Here is a 19,108-nt window from a genome sequence, read left to right on the forward strand (position 1 = left end):
CTGTGAGGTCAACCAAGGGTTGCCTTGCCTAAAAAAATAATAAATAAATTGAAAAAGTGTAGGGCTAGATCAAAAATGGGGACATATTATTAATGTCTCATCACCTGACATTTAAATGTCCCATCTAGCTCTTTTCTCTCCCACCCACCGCCTGCTGCTCTTCCTGCCTTCCGTTTTATTTTTGTTGGGACTGTCATCTACCTCATTTACCAGGTCAGAAACATCAGATAGTCTTGAATTCTTTCTCTCCCTCACATAAAATAGTCATGAATTTTGTTCAGTTCTTAGAAATCTCGTTGTAATATGGCTTCCTCTCCAGCTCTCTGCTGCCTTTCAGCTCTTACCTGTCCTTTCTCTTCAAACTCCAACTATCCTTTCCCCAGTTCTGTCTTCCTGGCTGTCCTCAGCAGTTTTGCTGAAGTTAATCTTCAGGACAAGTCTGATTATGCTACAACCCTCTCCAAAAGCTCTGTGACCTGTATAGAGGGACGATATATCATGGCTAGTGAAGCACAGACATGAACTAAACCTCCTGGGTTCCAACTCTAGCTCTACAGCTTACTGGCTGTGTGTGCCTGGACAGGTTACTTAACCTGTGTTTGTAATAACTTGTCTCCCTGGGTTGTTGTGAGGGTTATGAGTTAGTATAAAAGGCTTAGAATGGTGCTTAGCCCAGAGTAAATGCTGAAAGGACTAGCTGTTGTTAATATTTGTGACTAAAAAGAAGTTAGTAATTTAAAAAATTGGGAAGATTTTTTAAATCTTCATAGAAGATACCAACATAGAAGTTGGGCTGACTGCCATCTTTGGAACAAGTTATAGGTTAATAATCCCCTCATTAGCAATTGCTAACATCAATATAATCAGGACATAAGCATATTAAAGGTAAAAAAGTCACTTATGTACTTAACTCTTCTCATGACTGAAGAGATATAATTTCAGCTTTGTAGGTTAGTAACTAAGGTAGATTAGATTAGTAGATCCTGTTAAATATGAAGATAGTGTTTTTGGAGTATTAATAATAGCAAATACTGAGCCTTTCCTTAATCCTGTGATATATTTACTATTACTCTCTTTTAACACTAAGGAAAACCAAGACACACAGAGGTTAAGTGACCTGCCCAAGACCATTATGGCAAGTAAATGATCAAGCTGAGATTGCTCAAGCGAATGAAGCCACTCCAACCACTAGAATGCTGAACTTATTATGATATCTCTACTGGAAAAGAGCCCTCTTTCTTTGGAGTAGGGGAGCTCTGAAACCAGGTGATTTTGTGAAAGTGGCAGAGAGGTTAGTTGGTATTAAGACTTCTTCGCTGTCTTCTGTCATTCTCCAACATGTGACTCTTCAGTCCTCAATTTTACTGTCTAGAGAATGCTGGTGTTGAATATTTTCTATTTAAAGTGATGCTAGCAGTTCCTTTTGAACAGAAAAATTCTTTGTTGCTCTTGGGCAGATTGCAGTCAGGTATTGAGCCCTGACCAGTTTCCTTCTGTCAACTAGCATATTCATGGGTCACCTTCCTTTGCCATCCAGCCAGTATATGCTTAGGGAATGCAGGCTACCTGATCATGCAAGAGAGAAAGGTACATTTGCGATGGAAAACATTCAAATACAAGTATTCATCAGGATGTGTTTAAACGTGTTGAGACAGTTCCGTCAGTCAATGGACAGATTAATGATAGATTGGTTTCTTGTTTGTATAGTTTTTTAAGTCAGTGATTATTTCCTTGGGAAAAAATACCGAAAAGAAAAAACTTAATCGTACAGTACTGTATGGCTCAGCAGTGAATAATATTTACATGGTCATTAATAACAGTCTCTGAATATCAGTTTGACCAACAGTGGTGATATAACTATATTCCATGGGTAGGGAGAGGGAATATGGGAATAAAGTGAAAATTCTAATATTCCATAATGAGAAATTCATTTGATAATATTTGTAACTAGAAAATCAGATAATATATAAGAATGTTATTTAGTTATATGGAAGGTAAATACTATATCATGTTTGAATTATCTCTTGTTTGAAGTAGTTAAGGGTTAACTGTGGCTTCTAGTAAATTGGAGACTAACATATTTCTTAAAATGTTGAATATCTGTTGAGTCAAATCTGTGTAATTCTTTTGTGAGAATTTATTTTGTATGCTGTAATAACAAAAGTAGTTTGGTATAAGGAGCTATTTAAAATATCAAGTCCAACCAAGACATGAGAAATTAACTTTACATCCTATTTGGGGCATAGATTTAGAAGTATAAATGCTTTAAGTATTTGGAGAAGTAGATAAGATGCTATTCCTGTCATTAGATGATGCTATGTGAGACTAAACTTGTTTTTACATTTTTCTACCTGGGTTCTGAAGGTTACCCATCTTATGGATTGAGATTTGATTGGTTAGTCTTGTCTTTGAGATAGTTAATGGAAAGTGCCGCATATCCAGTGCATTTTCGTTTATGAATCCTAAAGGGCCGCCTTCACATGCAGGTGTTGTGTTGGCAAGGCAACAAAGAAAGCAGAGTGGATCTTTTTCCTTCGGGTGACCCAGCCAGGGCTGCAGTTGAGTTGGTGAACAGCATGAGAGAACAGGAACACTGGGCAGTTTGAGGTGCAGGTGACAATTGGGGTAGTGTTTAAAGATGAACTTTGTTTCACTTGAAAAGCTTTAATATCTGTATTGCTGAGAGTGTGAGGAAAACAGGTTGGCTCACCTGATGGTGATTAGAGAGGAACCAGATGCAACCCCTTTTGAAGGACATTTAGGCACTATATCAAAATAGGTATATATCCCTTTGACTTAGAAGTTCCACTTCTAGAAATTGCAAACAAAAACTCGAGAGAGTATAGCAAGAGACATCCACTGGAATGTTCTTTATAACATTGTAATGACAAAAACTGACAGCAACCTACCTGTTTACTAATAAATGTTAAGTGAAATTATGGTACATTGATGCTATACAGGTATTGAAAGGAGGGGAACTTAGATCTATAAGTATTGATAAAGAAAGATGTCCTCCATATATTTCAGGGAGAAAGATATTTATAGAACAGTTTGTATTTGTTTCTGTGATGACGTGAATGTGTGTACGTATAAACATTTCTATATAAAATACATAAACAATGGCAGTATCTTGGCAGTGGGACTAGAGGGTTACGGGATGGGAAAGCTGCTTTAGCCCCCACTCACATTCTAAATTTTTTTATTTTTTTTTATGGTGACATTGGTTAATGAAATCCAATAAGTTTCAGCTGTACACTTTAACAGTAAGGCATATATATATTTACACTGTGTGTTCACCTCCCATAGTTGGATTTCTTTCTATCACCACATATTTGATTCCCTTTACTCCATCTACTTCTCCCCTCCCCTCCACCCTCTGCCTGGTAACCACTAGTCTATAGTCCATGTCCATGAGTCTCTGGTTGTCCTGCTCATTTGTTGCTTTTAGGTTTATATCCCACATATAAGTGATATCATGTGATTTTCAACTTTTTCTGGCTTATTTTGCTTAGCATGATTATCTCGAGGTCCATCCATGTTGTCGCAAATGGCAGGATTTCATCTCTTACGGCTGAGTAATATTCTATTGTATATATGTACCACAGATGCTTTATCCAATCATCGTAGGACACTTTGGTTGCTTCCATGTCTCGGCCGCTGTGAATAATGCCGCTATGAACATCGGTGTGCAAATATCTTTTTGGATATAGGTTTTCAAGTCTTTGGGGTATATACCCAGTAGAGGGATTGCTGGATCATACGGTAGATCAATTCTTAGTTTTTTTGAGGAACCTCCATACCGTTTTCCATAGTGGCTGAATTCTATAACCCATTCAACATTTTAAAAACTACTTGGAGAAAAAGCCTAAAACTCATGACTTTTCCAGGTGAGATTATTTAGTTGTATTGAAGATGTTCTCAGAACTGTGCTCTGCCCTCTGATAGTGGCACCACAGAACTGTTTTTGTCACTTAGTGGCACCTGAGCCTATCAGTCCTACTTGTCCCCATGGTACAAACATGACAGGGGGAAACCTAATAGTTGTGTCACCTTTTTAATGCCAGATTTTCTTACTATATATAAACACCCACTGTTGTATGTGTCTAGGTTTGTTTTCTCTTGTTTTGCTAAATAACTTTGATTTTTTTCACATTGTTCAATTATTCAGGAAGCACTCCTTGTGAGAAACTTGATTTTTAATTTCCTTCCTGTACCTCATAACAATACAGTCTATTCTCTTACTGTTTCTGCATATTTAAATTTCTGACTTCTGTTTAAATTATTAGGCTGGCTTCCATATTATTTATTTACCACTTCCATATCTCTTAATTGTACCTAACAACCCACTTCTTATTGTGTTAGTCATTTCTGTTGGTCTTGAGCTAGCAGTCGTAACTAGCACGCCAAGAAAGCTTCCCCTCTCAGCTCTGTCACCTGCTACTTGTATGGTGCTTAAAATAGCTCCAACCTCTCTTGTATCACATTGCACACGTAGTTTTACAGTCCACTTTCACCTCACATCTCTTGACTTTCCAGGGTTTTCTGCTTATTTAATCACATTAGAGTTATTTTCTTATGGTAGGGTCTTTCTTTAAAAGCAACCTTTTTCCATTTTAAAATTCTACTTTTTTTTTTTTTTTGCTTATTTTCACTATGGACTTCTTTTAAAAAGCAACATTCCGGTTTTTGTTGAAAGTTTCCATCCTAGTTTCTTCATCCTAATTATTCATAAAGATAATAAATAAAGGTAGTTTATAATACATATAACTATGTACATATATAATACTACATATGTATATATTATATGTACATATATAATACTGTATATACACATATAATGCATATTTGAACATATCTAATAGGATATTTGCCTAATACCTTTTATATAGTTTTTAAAAAAACATGTTTTTTTTGTTATAGTTGCCTCTTTTTAAGAAGAATTTCAAGAAGACACTGCTGTTTGCCATATCACTTTAGTTTTATTTTTAATTCTTTTTTTACCTTGTTTTTCCAAGCCTTTCTTAAACTTCCAACAGATAATTGCTACTGCCTCTCGTAAGTCTTCCAAATGGGTAATAGAAACTAGGATCAATTTAATGAAGGTATATTCATTTGTTTTGGAGCACAGAGTCCTCTGCGTGGAGGACCACTCTTTAACTTAGTGTTCTATCCAATATGTTTATCTGTAGTTTTGCTTTTTCAGTATAAAGTGTTGACAGTGATCTTGAAGTTCTCACTTATTCCTCTGCACATGTATTGCCTTAAAAAGCCTGACTCTGTGTGGCTTTTTTCCCCTTATAATTTTTATGAAATCAAGGTTAAAATTGTTAATATTTGACACCTGCTATGTCTAATGAATGTGGGATGGTAAAGAGAACAGCAGGTGTCCGTCATGTTCTGGAAAAGATCTAGGGAGTGAGGAGACCCTGTGATCAGAGCTTTAGAGCAGTGATTTATAAGGGCAGAGTAATTGTATGCGCATGTGTATTATCCTTCTCCCTTTCCTCTGAGTTTACAGGCATTATATGTTTGAATTTTAAAGAGCTTGCTTTAAGAAATTCTCTTTGAGATTACTGAAGTTATAAAATTATGATGGGGAATCATTAGTCTCTAGAGACACAAACTCATAATTAGCCAGTACAGAGAAGGAAAGAAAGGAGGAAGAGCCATGGCTTGGGTTGTGAACCTGGATCTTTCTGTAAGTACCTCCATGACTTCAGGATGTGTTGACTGTTCTATAAAAAGGAGAGGAATGAACACGTATCTAAGATCTCTTTCTGCTCATTATCTGTGATCCATTGTTTTTCACTCTTCCATAATCTTCAGCTACTGAATGGGCACCACTGCTTGATATTTTTTAATTTTTAAGCACCCCTTTGCAGTTGTTATGTACTATATGTTACTTGAAGAGAGCCAAAGAAAATATATTTTTTTAAATGTCACTGATTTTTATGAATGATTTACATGTGCAGCAAAGGAGCATACAGCCCAGAAGGGGAGTTAGGATGTGTTTTAAATTTTTTCATTAGCATTTTGTAGAGGGCCACCTGACTGTTCGCATGTTTCCATATCATTTAAGAGGAAATTATATGCTGCCTATGACTGTCAAGTTTAGATGTTGTTGTCATCCGTAAGGGTGTGTTTCGTTTGTTTTTGTTTTTTTTTTCCAGCCTACTGTGATTAGGTAGTCTGCCTTTGGAATGACAGGGTTTCTTCCGCTCACTTCTCCGACATGTGGACAGTGGTTTCATCTACCTCCACGCCAAGGACAGGAAAAGTGGAAGTTATGATTAAGTACCAATATCTTTTAGTGTGTCCTGCTTTCTAAAAATTTCCTCCCCCCACATTTTTGAATTTTTTCTAGATCATCTGTTTGGATTTTCATTGTGGACTTGATGTCTCTGGGCTGTCTGGCGTCTTGAGAATCTTGCAAGAAGTCTCTATTTTTTTCTCTGCAGTTCAGAGTTGTATTCCAAGTTTGCAGATTTTAAACTGGGAGTTTGGCTGATAGTTTTTGACAGGGTCACCTTTCCATAGAAGTTTATCAGATACATACATGAAATCTTCTGAAGTGATAGTTATTGGAAATTTAATAAAAGTAAGTATTTTTATTGTGAAGTTTTTCAAGTACACACAAAATTAAAGATTCATTTAATGAATCCTCATCACCCAAATTAAAAATTTTCAGTTATCAGTATTTTTTCACACATCTATTTCTCTTTCTAAAGTATTTTAGGACAAATCCCAGACATCGTTATTTAACCCCTATCTAGTGAACAGGGAGATATACTCCTCTTAAAAATATGGACGTTTTCTTTTAATTAACCATCATGCCACTATCACACTTAAAGTAAACAATTCTTTGGAAAGCTGACTTATTTTTAATGCATTGCGCGTTTCACCTTCAGATCAAGCTATAACAAGGAAACCAAATCGTGAAAATTAAGCTTTTGCTTACCTTTTATGAGTTATTTAGAAGTAATTTATTGTCTAGTTAATATACTGTTAATTTATTTACATGGACCTACAGACTTTCAGTTAAAAGTAAACAGTATTATACATTATTTATCTTAGCAGTCTGTTACTGCATGTAATAACTTAACATTATTTCCAGTCATCCATATTTAATAACAATAAAGAATTTACAAGTGATAAAAAAAGCAGACAAGTGTCCATGTTGCCATAAAATAGCAAATCATTGGAGTTTATTAAAGAGCTATTTCTATTTTTGGATAGCCTTCCGACTTCCAAATATTTTGAGATGCTTAAATGGAGTTTGAACATTTTAGAAAATCAAAATCTTATTTCTGTTTTGATTATATTTCCTTGGTCTCAAAATGATATCATTTTTATACCATATTTCCTTTTGCTTTTCTCTCTGTCACTTTTTTGCAACTGGGTCATCTCTGATTATTTGACTTTTTAATCAGCTTTATTTTGTTAAGGATGGAGTGAGGCTTAGATTTCCTATATATCTTATATACCTTTTTCTAAAATCTATTTGAAAAATTTATTTTTCTTAGAACTCTTAATTTAAAAAAAAAATTTTTTTTTTTACTCTATTATTTGGGAATGTGGTTGCAGAATGATGTATCCAGGGATAGTGATGATTTTCCCATTTAAAAAAATAACATTTACTTAGACTTTGCCAATATTTACTTTGGTTTCTGACATGGAAGCTTTAAATGAAAGCATAAAACTTGAGGGAGGAAAAAATCTCTCTTGAGTTCGTTGTGATTTAGTCTCCCTGATGGTAATGAACCTGCTTGCTGTTTAGCTAAATTTTGTCTCTATAAACATGTAAAAAGACATGCTACTTTTTACCCCTTCGATAACTAGTCGTTTAGTGTTCAGTATTTCATAGTACACTGTCAAAGTGTTTTGCTTTACTCCTGAACAGTACATAGTTGCTTTGAAATGGCTATTTTTAAATAAGCAATATTCCTTCCTCTGAGGTTGTCTGGCAGCTTCAGCTAACTAACTTGGTTGTGAACCTGCAAACAAACAGCTAAAAATTATGTGTTTTATTTATTAGAGAATGTCTTTCTTAGAATGTATTTACTTTCATTTCTTAAAACAAAATTTCATGAACTTTGGTTATCCGATTTTTGTCACCTTCCATACGTGCATTTTAAGGGATGGTGGTAGCCCAGAGACTGCTCTCGAATTTAGAAAAGCTGGGAAAAGAACCTGCCAATGCCTTAGCATAACAGGATCAGAAACTTGCTACAGCAGAGAATAAGTTTGTACCTTATTCGTTCCTAAGGACATCACTGGATTTTGTTGTACTCCATAGCAATTATTCATAATGATGATTCAGCATCAAGAAAGGCTGTTTTCTTACTATGCTATTTAAGAATGTAGAAGAAAATAATTTTTTCAATATTGTAAAAAATTCGTTGCTTAGAAAATATTAATCCTGTAGGAATTAAGTCAGAGTTTTGTTTATTTTACATTTTAAAAAATTGAATTCCTGCTGTGTCAGATGCCAGGCCAGGTACCTTTGTAGATATGTCATCTTCAACAGTCCTGTGAATGGGTAGTAACCCCTTTCCAGCCCCCCACCTTTTTTTTTTTTAAGCAATTAGGAAACAGGCTCAGAGTTAGCGCTTTATAAGGTGCCTCCTTTTAAATCATGAGTTTTCTAGCTGCATGTACTATATCACTACTTAGTTTATCCATTTATACTTTAAATTTTAATGTGTTCAAAGCCAAAGTTAGCATCTTGCATAAAAAACTTGTTCCTTTGTCCTGTGTTCCACTTTCCATTAATAGTCTCACCTCACTTGTCTGACAAGGCTAAAACTATACTTAGATCTCAGACTGGCAGCTTAAGGCTGTGGCTGTCTTGCAACTTCATTCATGTGTTCATTTTATAAATACTGATTTGTATGCCTACTATGTACCAGAACTCTTTTAGGCTCTAGGAATGCTGTAGTGACCAAACCAGACAAACCATGCCCTTATAGAGCTTGCAGTGTAGTAGTTGGAGACAGGATGATCAACTAAATAAAAGTAAAATGTATAACACATTAGATGATGGGAATGTAGCAACAGGCAGTTGTAAATAGGGTGGTCCCAGAAGGCTCCACTGAGAGATGTTGGAACGCATGTGCTTTGTTTACATTTAGAAGTTAGGAGATCGACATAGAACTCTAGCTTTTTGGTTTCTCTTGACAGCAAGACATTCTGGCAACGCCAGAGCTTTCTATTGGCTGTGCCCTGACTAGTCAGTTGCAGAGCCTGTGAAGTCTCCATTTAATCTCTCCCATTATTCCCACAGCTGGTATCTCAGTTGAGGCCTTGAACATTTCTCTTCTGCTCTTTTGCTTAAATTCTGTTTATCACACCTTCAGCCAGTACTACTGTAAAGTACTCTCTGTAAAGCAGTTATGTGCACTGTGCGTAGAAATACCAACTGTCTCCCTGTTCACCAGATAAAATCCATGCTTCTGGGCCCTTGGTAATCTGGTCTTGGCCTACTTTCTAATAGTCCCCATGGTCCACCCATCAAAATAAAAATGCAGTGGTCCCTATTCTCTGGATCTATCCTGTGCTTTTCTGTCTTTGTTTTCTTTAAATGCCTTCTCCCCACCTCTTTGTGTCCACATCACATGTTGTTCTTAAGGTCTGTGTAAATCCTTGGCTTCCCTGGAAGACTTTCTCCATCTCTACCCGCTAGCTGGAAGAAATCTCTTCCTACTCTAAACTCTAGTAGCACTTTATACAGACTTTTTTTTTTTTTTGCATTTACTCCTTAATGGACAGATCTCACGTTCTCTTGCTAAACTTTAAGCTTCTTGAAGGCAGGTTGTGTTTGTTTTCATTTGCGTTTTCACTTATGTGGAAGGTGTGTAGAATATTTAGTAGACCAACTCTTAATAGAAATGAAGTCTGTAATCTTTGATGAATTTAATAGATGCTAACATTATGGTATCCTGGCTCAGCATAACAGGTTCCTTTTAATTCATGTGGAAAGCTTATAGTGTTTTGTGAGGGATGCAGGGAATAAAACTACTGAGCTTAGGTGGTAAGACACATGTATTTTGTTTTGATTGCTCTTCACATATTATTGCCTCCCTCCCAGATTGAGGTAAATGAATAAAAATATGTCCTTGTTCTTCATATGTATGTGCTTCATCACTGGTAGATGGAGAAGCCTTTTCCCCTCCCTCTTACTTCCTTTTCTCCATGCATATTGTTTTCAATAGCTTCTATTTCTGCTATTTTTATTATTTCTCCTTTGAATAAGAGTCCCCCCCTCCTCCTAACACGAAGAACATTAACCTTTAAAAACCTTTTTAAAAAATGTTTAAACTTTCTTCTCAGCCAGGAATCTTTGCATATTGTATATAGCCATTTTTCCTTATAATTTAAAGAAAGGCACATCTTTAATTATTATTTTGCTCAGAGGCTGTTTGTCTTGGATATGCAAAAACTATGCTCATCTTCTTCAGTGCGGTTGGATTTTTCTTAGATATCCTTTCGAAGCCACTTAAATTTGATTTTAGAATGTCAGCTATTGATTTAATATCTTGGAAGAGTATTCTTTTTCTTTTTTAAAATGTATATTTTCAATTGAGGTATAGTTAACATACAACTTATATTGGTTTCAGGTACATAACGTAATGATTCAATATTTGTATATATTGTGAAATGATCACAATAAGTCTAGTTAATATCTGTCACCTTAACATAGTTACAGGTTTTCTTTTCTTGTGATGAGAACTTTTAAGATCTACTCTTAGCAACTTTCAAATATGCAGTACAGTATTTACCGTAGTTGCCATGCTGTACATACTTCCCCATGACTTATAACTAGAAGTTTGAACCTTTTGACTTCCTTCACTCATTTTGCCCATCCCTCCACCCCTTAGAGTATTCTTCTCTTTCAATAAGAAGCCTTTCTTTTCTTACATACTGGATCATTTGCTATTTTTTTCTTCCTCAGACGCAGTATTGAACCTTAGGAAAATGTTGGATTGTTTCATAAGCTCTTAAGAGAGCTGTAATACCTAAGTTCTTTTAAGTTGTTCACGTTTGTTAAATATTAAAGTTCTGATGATGCTGATGACATTAATTTTAAACATAAAAGTAGAGAGAACAGTAGTATGTATGAACCCCCATGTACCCATCACTCGGATTTAGTAATTATCAACTCAGGGCCAATACCATTTCTCCTGTATCTTTCCTAACTCTGCCCACACTGGCTTATTTTGAAGCAAATCCTAGACATCATGTATTGGTAAATATTTCAAATTATATCTCTAAAGAGAAGGATTTTTTATAAACATGACCCCTAAAGTATTGTTTTTGTGATATTTTGCATATTAATGGATTAACAGAGATACCATGCTGTTTTTAAGAAAACTAGATAGTAAAGGTTGCTGAGTCCCTTCAGCGTCTGTGTTGTAATTAATCTCCAGGAGAACTGGAAACAGACTGGTCAGAACATATGGAGAGAGTGCTAAACAGATCGCTTCTACCTTCGGCACAGAAGCACGTCTTTTTACCCCAGTCCCTCATGCACGTGGACCCAGCTCAGGGTAGCCACCCTCTTTTATTTTATAAACTGATTATCAGTAAATTTAGGAAACAATACTGACTGAATCCGAAGTCCTTGACCTGTTAATGTCAGTCCTGTGGCACAGGCTTAGGCCTTGGCTCCCTTTCTGGAAAATTCCAGAACTATATAAAAATCATTTCTAAAATCCTGATAGACACGTTTTGCCAAGAGTGTCAGTTATCTCTTGACAGTTTGGCATTAGCCTGAATGGTAATCATAACACCATTCAGAGAAAATAAGGTGGTAGGTGGCTGGCATTTTAAAAGTAAAATGAACTTGAGTTCCTAGGAATATTACTCATTAACCTACTGAAAATGTCGATACTACTCCTTAATAGCAAACTGCTAAGTAAGTAAAAAGCAGTATTTCTCAAATAACTTAGAGGTCAGTAAAATGTGATTTTATGGGTTTAATATATTTTAAATATTTAAAGAGATTTTTAAGCTTTGAAACTGAGAAAGTAATGAAGGAACCTTGTGAACCACCAGTCTACTAGCCTGACCAGCACATCTCAGAAATAGATCAGTATTTTTGTCATTGTAACCTGCCTTCTCATTGCCTTCTTTGCCCTTGACTTTGCAGCAGAGAGGAGAAAGAAACTCGTGGCCTCTACCATAAATACACATGATAACAGCAGTCAAGTAATTTTATATATTTTGTGGGCAAGTCATTCATTCGTGATGATGGAATGGCTTATTTTTATGCAATGTTTTTCATTCAACTAAAATTCTTTTTTCCATTTGATGTAGTATCTGTACTCCATTCCAAGGCAAGATAAATTTAGCACAACTTCTCATTTTATCAACTTGGTCGAAGTTTTAAAGGTTTATTCTGTTTACTTTTAGCTGTTTATATGAAATAGACTATAAGAACTCCTTAATTTAAAGTATGCTGTGTAATTAAAGACAGTGCCTGTATCTGGCATGCAGGTTGTACCAAGAACTACGGGAAAGAGGAGGTGCGGAGCATCGTTCAAATCGTGGGAAAGAGGAGGTTTGGAGTGACTGAAAAGGAGAATCTTCTTTGGAAAATAGCTAAAAGCTTGGACTATCTATCCCAAACAGACCACAACATGAAAGAAACCTGGATTTATTGTATTCATGTAAAAGCTAGAAAAGATATCTTCAGTTTTCTAGAAGAGACATCCATATGGATAACTCATAATTTTAAATGATGGATGAAGAGTAATTGCCATAGATCAGTATCATTCCTAGCAAATTAGTTCTGATTGATGGATCCTGCTTCCACAGATTGCTGTATTGTAAAATTAGTTTAAAAGTTCTTAAACTCATTTAATCCTCTACCTACTCCATTTTTTCATTATCCTTGTGAGTTTATTTAGTTTTGTTTAATGGCTGGGATATCTTTATCTGCACTACTGTATTTGGTTGACTGCATCTGGGTACCCCAAGCTGAACAGAAACGTACATTGGTGGAGCTTTGAGTGGGTGGATAGACACGAGCAGCAGCCTATTGTATAAATGGTTTATAATTCATTTAATTCATTTATTCAGTTTCCTATTGATAAATTTTTAGATTATTTCCATTTTAAATTTCAAATATTTCAGTATTTACACATGTATCAGACGTCTTACTTTTAGAACTTTTTATTAAACAGTAAAATATATACAAAAAGTGAACAAATAATTTTTGTAGCTCAGTGATAAATGGGATAGTAAAGGTGTAATTAGCACCCTCAAAGTCCCCCTCAAGCCCCCTTCCAATGATCACAATCCCCGCTAGGGTAACTGCTATCCTGATTTCTAATACCATTGATTCATTTAGCCTACTTAAATGTGTGTGAATAGAATCATACCGTATGTGCTCATTGGTATCCGGATGCTTGACTCACTATTATATCTGTGAGACTCAGATTTATGTGTAGCAGTTCATTTTTTATTGGTGTGTGATACTCTGTTGGGTGGCTTTACCATAATTTATCCTTTTTATTATTGATGAACCTTTGGGTTAAAACCTAAGTTTTGGATATTACAAACAGTGCTATGAACATTCTTAGACTTATGATTTGTGGAATGCAGCTATACATATCTATTGGGAGTGGTGCTGATGGGCATAGGCTATGCATATGTGCAGCTCCACAGTGCCAAGTTTTCAAGTGATTGAAATCATTTCACACTCCCACCAGCAATGTCTGGTTATTTTTAAAACATAACTTCATAGGAGTGAAATTTGAATAAAAGAGTAAATTCATTTTAAGTTTTGGAATATAGTGCCAAATTTGTCCTCAGGAATGCTAATTTATACTCCACTGAATACTAGGTTTTATCCAGCTTTCATCTTTATCAATTTTTAGTGAAAAATGTCTCATTTCTAAATTAATGGGTTGAACTTTTCATAGCTTAATTTTGCTCATTTGAATTTTCTTAATTTGGCTGTTCTGGCCTTTGTTGGGGTGTTTCTAATTTTGCTTATTGCTTTGTAATAACTCCTTATTTTCTAAAAAATCCACATTTTTAGGTCATATGCTATAATTCTTTTCTTCTTAGTTTGTCCTTTGTCTTAACTGTCTTTTACAATACAGAAGTTTTAAGTGTCTGTGTGCGTGCCTGCATCTGCTATTCTTTATGTGTTTTTTTTTTTAAGTGTTTCCTTTAAGGACTTTATTGCTTATATTTCCTTTTGCTTATTGTAACTAGATTTGCTGCTTTTTCTTTCATTAACACAAGGGTACTTTTTTTGTTTGTTTTAAAACAATTTAAACATGTCGTACTTCTATTAGCATTAGCTTTGGAATATTTTGCAGGGTGGCAGAGGGTGACTGGTCAGGAATAATTTAGTATACCAAAGCATATGTTTATGTGTCATTTCACCATGAGAAATGAAGCTAGTTTTCCAACGTGGATACTATTTGAATCCTTTCAGGATGCATGTTGTTCAAGTAGTTAGATCAAATTAGCATAGACTAAATTATTTTACTTAATATCTGTAGTGGATATTGTTCAAGACTCTTAAATAAGGACTTTGCCAAAAATACATTCCCAGCCCCACTGTCTGTTCTGTGGCTTACAGCACAGAGGATTAGAGAGCCAAATACTTAAATTTCAAATTTTTTACAATACCATTTTCCTCTAAGAGATCACTTTTAAAATTCTTTGGCTTCTTTCTCTTTCGTATAAAAGTACATGTAGTTTGCACTGCTTATTGAGAAAAAGGAGACCAGTCTGTCGTATCTGGTTTTTTTGTTGTTGTTGTTGTTTTATTTTTTAATGTTACATGGGATTTGAGAGCTCTCCAGAACCCCCCTCACCAAAAATTTCTGTTAGAGTTATTATTGGGTTAGACCACAAAGTAGAAAGAGACATGAAACAGATATTAAAACAGTAGCCCTCTCTTCTACTAAGATGAATTGGTTAGGTTTGTGTAACTGAATTTTAGTACCTTAAAAGGGTGAGAGTCTTAGTGACAGATAAGTTTTTGAGGAAAGAACACAGAAGTGTTACTCCTCTATAATTATAATCCCAGAGCCCCATAGTCTAAGGAGGATGGGGGTTCAGGAGGGAGGGAAAGAATAGGTGAAAATAAATGCTTCAGACAAGATTTAAAACACACACACACACACACACACACACACACACACACACTCTCTCTCTCTCTCTCTCTCTCTCTCTCTCTTTCGGGGGAGGGCTGGTCTTTTGCATTTGGTAGTACTACTCGTAGTAATATTGTATCTCTGTTCTCTAAACCAAGGAGAAAATCATGGGGACTTTCCTTAGCATAATTTTAGGAACATGGCATTTGCAGTTTAGGAGAATTGGTGTTTTGCTGAGTATTTGAATTTGACTAAGGGGAATTCTGGATTTATGTTAAAGGCTCACTGGGATCACCTGGGAAGGAGAGAATACAGAGGGGAGAAAAACTAAAATTAAGTGCGTGTTTTTCATTTACAGACAGTATATACAAAAAAGTCAGGTATTTTACATATTTAATACGCACAGAAATCCTATTAAATAATGTTTTCCTGATTTGTGAAAAGAGAACAAAGGCTCAGGGAGTAAGTTTACGTGATTGTGTTTAGGCTCACAAACCCAGTAGGTGGCAGTCCTGGTATCTGAACACCAGTCTCTTTGAATCTAAAGCTCACTCATTCTTTTCACAAGTGTATATGTTGCCTTCTAAATTACCAGAATTATTATGTATATTTTATTGGTTTCATGTCAAATGTTGGTAACACTTTAAATGGCATATCTTGAAGATGTCATCATTAGTTCTTCCAGGGAATATAAAGCCTGTGTAATTTCCTTTACCTTCCACCTTAGCATTGAGAGTAAACATGAGGTTACAATCCTGGGAGGACTCAATGAATTTGTAGTGAAGTTTTATGGACCACAAGGAAGTAAGTACATGTGTTGGTATGTGTTTTTCTATTACAGTCTTTTACTCTGCTCTTTAATAGACGATGAAAACATCAAAGACAGATGATGGTATGTGTAGTTTTTGAAAAGTAAGTTTAATTGAACTGTAGAACAAGTGAGGAAATCTTGCTGTTATCATAGTTACTTTATATGCTTTTCTCTTTTATCTCTATGTGATGGTATTAAACAAATTTTAAATTCTGAGTTTTGTTATGGATGGCCACATGGATAGATTAGGGAAATGCTTTTTTGTTTGATTTATTTTCTTTTTGTGGGGGGCGGGGCATGGGGTAGATTGAGGTAGGAGGCTGTTGGCAAATAATCGAATAGTCTTTAATACTTTAAAGAATCAGATAAATTTGGGGGGAAAAGTGAATCTTTGCTTATTTTCTAACTCTAGATCTTTTAAAGAAAAGTATTTTAATCTGACATAGAGTCATAGAAGTCCCTGACTCTTGAAAGAATTAATTTGCAAGGTTTTCAAAAGAGATTAGGATTTCATGTTTTAATGGTTTTACTTTTCTTTCAGCACCATACGAAGGCGGAGTATGGAAAGTTAGAGTGGACCTTCCTGATAAATACCCTTTCAAATCTCCATCTATAGGTAGGTAACTACCTAGTTTCTCGCCTTAGAGAGTTTTGATATCAAAGAGAAAAAAAAATTCTACATTTTGTAGGAGATAATTCCAGAAGTGGTTCATTAACTGAATTTGTCCTTTTTTTGGCTTTGGTTAAATCAGTGACTTTGCAGGGGTGAGGGAGGTGCTTTCAAAGTGTTATAGAAGATGTTAAAATGTACCCTTCGCATGATTGTAATGACTATAATTCTAGATTTTTCTGTCTTTCAGGGTCAGATTAAACTAATGGTCATAAGAACCACTGTCCATTCAGGCTGTTAGCAATAAAATAATATGTCTTAAATCTCATTTTAAATGCTAGGTTGTTGGAATTAATATTATATAGTATCTGTTCTGATTCTGTCATTTAAAAATCCTCTCTGTATCCTACTTTGCTTTTGTTCACTCCAGCTCTGGGTTCCTAGCAATGAAATGACCGTTTTCCATTCTCTTCACTCCCAATCTTTTCAGCCCTCTAAATTCTGGAGAAACTAGAGTAGAAACCTCAGTGGGATGTATAAAGAGGTACTTTTTCCTCGTTTTCATATTCCTTCTGCCTTAACTGGTGATATTGTTAATGTGTCACCCCCCATAAGGCATTTAGTGATAATTTAGATATTCTAGAGTCAGATACTATAGAGGTATATCTGTTTGGAGGTGGACAGCTTTAAATATTTTGAGATTGTAGGATGGTAGTAACTTAAGCCAACTTTTAAAAATTTAATTCTATAGATGATTTTAAAATATAAAATTTTGACGAGTTTCAGAAAAAAGAAAGTAAAATTGGAATATATCGAGCATTCTGACATGTCATGCTGAGCCTCACATTCAGAATTGCTGGGGTTCAGACCTGCTGCTGCTGCTGTGGGCTTGGTTTTGGAACTAATGCTAGATCTCTTGGTGATGAGACACACACTCCTACCCCAACAAAAGGGTTTTTTAAAAGAGGTAGATCAAAGACATTCTGAGTTTTATGCTTTGGTTATAGCCCCTCACATTGCTGCGTAGGATAAATAATGCAGAAAAGTTAGGATCGTCATACTAATTCCTAATCAAATGCAGCAACAGCCTCTTTCTGACATCTATCCACTTGACGTGCTTTAGAGCTTTGTGCTATAAAAATACTATAGAGCATCTATAATTCTTTCTCAGGCTAGGAATTCAGGTTAGTGTTCATTTTAAGAATCGACTGGTGATTTTCTCTCACGGTCCCTTAGGTGAGTTTTCTGAACTCAGTAATCGAGAAATACTTTATGGATAATTGAATTGGATATTTCTGCATTACTACAAGGGCCTCTGAACATCAGAGTTATCAAATGGTGAAATAGGAGGGGAGCCATGAGGTGTTGTCTTTGAGACGATCCCCAAGGATATCTGACTTAATACCTGTGTAGTTGGGGTAGCAGCCCTGTCCCAGGTCTCACTCAGGTTGGGAGGTTCTGTCATGTTGTGGTTCCTGTCTCCTGTTTTTCTCTTGTCTTTAGGATAGTTCTTTCTATACAAGCATTTTTAAACCTTTATGTAGTTGAGTGGTATGATCTTTAAATCTTTACAAACAGAATGTCCAAACCATATAAATTCATTCAAATATATTTCTTAAATACATTTTCTTAAAAACTGAAAACCGGCATGCTAAATCTAGTTTTGTTACCCTTAGATTAAACAGTATAGCTTGTTGAAACTAACAGCAAACCTATAGAAATGCAATTACATATCCTGTAGAAATGTAGTTATTTCTCAAACCTTATCTTAACATATGTTTCCAGTAGTACAATTGTTTCATCATAACTTTTAAACTAAAAATATCTGAACTTTAGACATTGTTTATTAACTAATGACACAACAGAAGCCTGTGTACTTTCTTAAATTAATGATGCAATATGAAATTGGTTGGGACAAATGACTTGGCTAATTTAACTTCTTCATATTTTTTCCTTTGCCTTTCCGTGTACTTTTAGAACTTGGTAATACCTACAGATGTGTATCATCTTCTCTTAAGGAAGTAGATCTAGTTGAAATACTTGTACAAGCTGTCCCTGTTTCCTCCAAAGGAAGATTGCCTAAGAGTTTTTAGCCAGTTGTGTGGGGTGACCCATTTTCAGGTCGATGAACAATGTAATTACTGTTGGAATGTGCTTAACATTTCGAGGGGTAGTGACTCAGAATAAGCAAGGCTTCCTTTTTGAGTTATATAGATAGTCACAGAATTATACAGAAGGGCAGGGAGATAAGAAAAACCCAACCTCAACATTCTTTGTAAACCCTGCCTCTGTAGTATCTAGGCAGGCGTACCCATCTTCCTGAGTCAAAGTTTGAGCTCTTAAATATTAAGATGTGCAAATTTAAATTAAACATCTTTAATGCTTAGATCTTGGAATTTAAAAATATGTCTATATACTTTTTTTGAGATATATAGATATATATTTAGTTACATGTAAATATATGTTATATAAATCCTCCCTACCCATGGTAGGAATGTAAAAAATGTCCAAGTGAGCAAAAATAAAGAAAAATTAAAATGTCTCATAATATTACTTCTTAATGGATATCAT

At 35.2% G+C, this 19,108-nt stretch overlaps 1 protein-coding gene across 3 annotated transcripts in view; it reads left to right on the forward strand.

The window, feature by feature from the left end:
• Positions 1-19,108, forward strand: part of UBE2H (ubiquitin conjugating enzyme E2 H) — a 90,603-nt gene that overhangs the window by 34,923 nt on the left and 36,572 nt on the right. For 2 of the 3 annotated variants that reach the window (XM_039860866.1, XM_039860865.1), the window contains exons 2-3: positions 15,844-15,920; positions 16,469-16,543. In XM_039860866.1, coding sequence (XP_039716800.1) covers positions 15,844-15,920; positions 16,469-16,543 — 152 coding nt within the window. Of the gene's footprint in view, positions 1-1,114; positions 1,292-15,843; positions 15,921-16,468; positions 16,544-19,108 lie in introns of those variants that run through there. The other variant, XM_039860867.1, reaches the window with a different exon arrangement.

This window comes from Pteropus medius, unplaced genomic scaffold, assembly GCF_902729225.1.
Source record: "Pteropus medius unplaced genomic scaffold, Ma_sr-lr_union100, whole genome shotgun sequence".
Lineage (NCBI taxonomy): Eukaryota > Metazoa > Chordata > Mammalia > Chiroptera > Pteropodidae > Pteropus > Pteropus medius.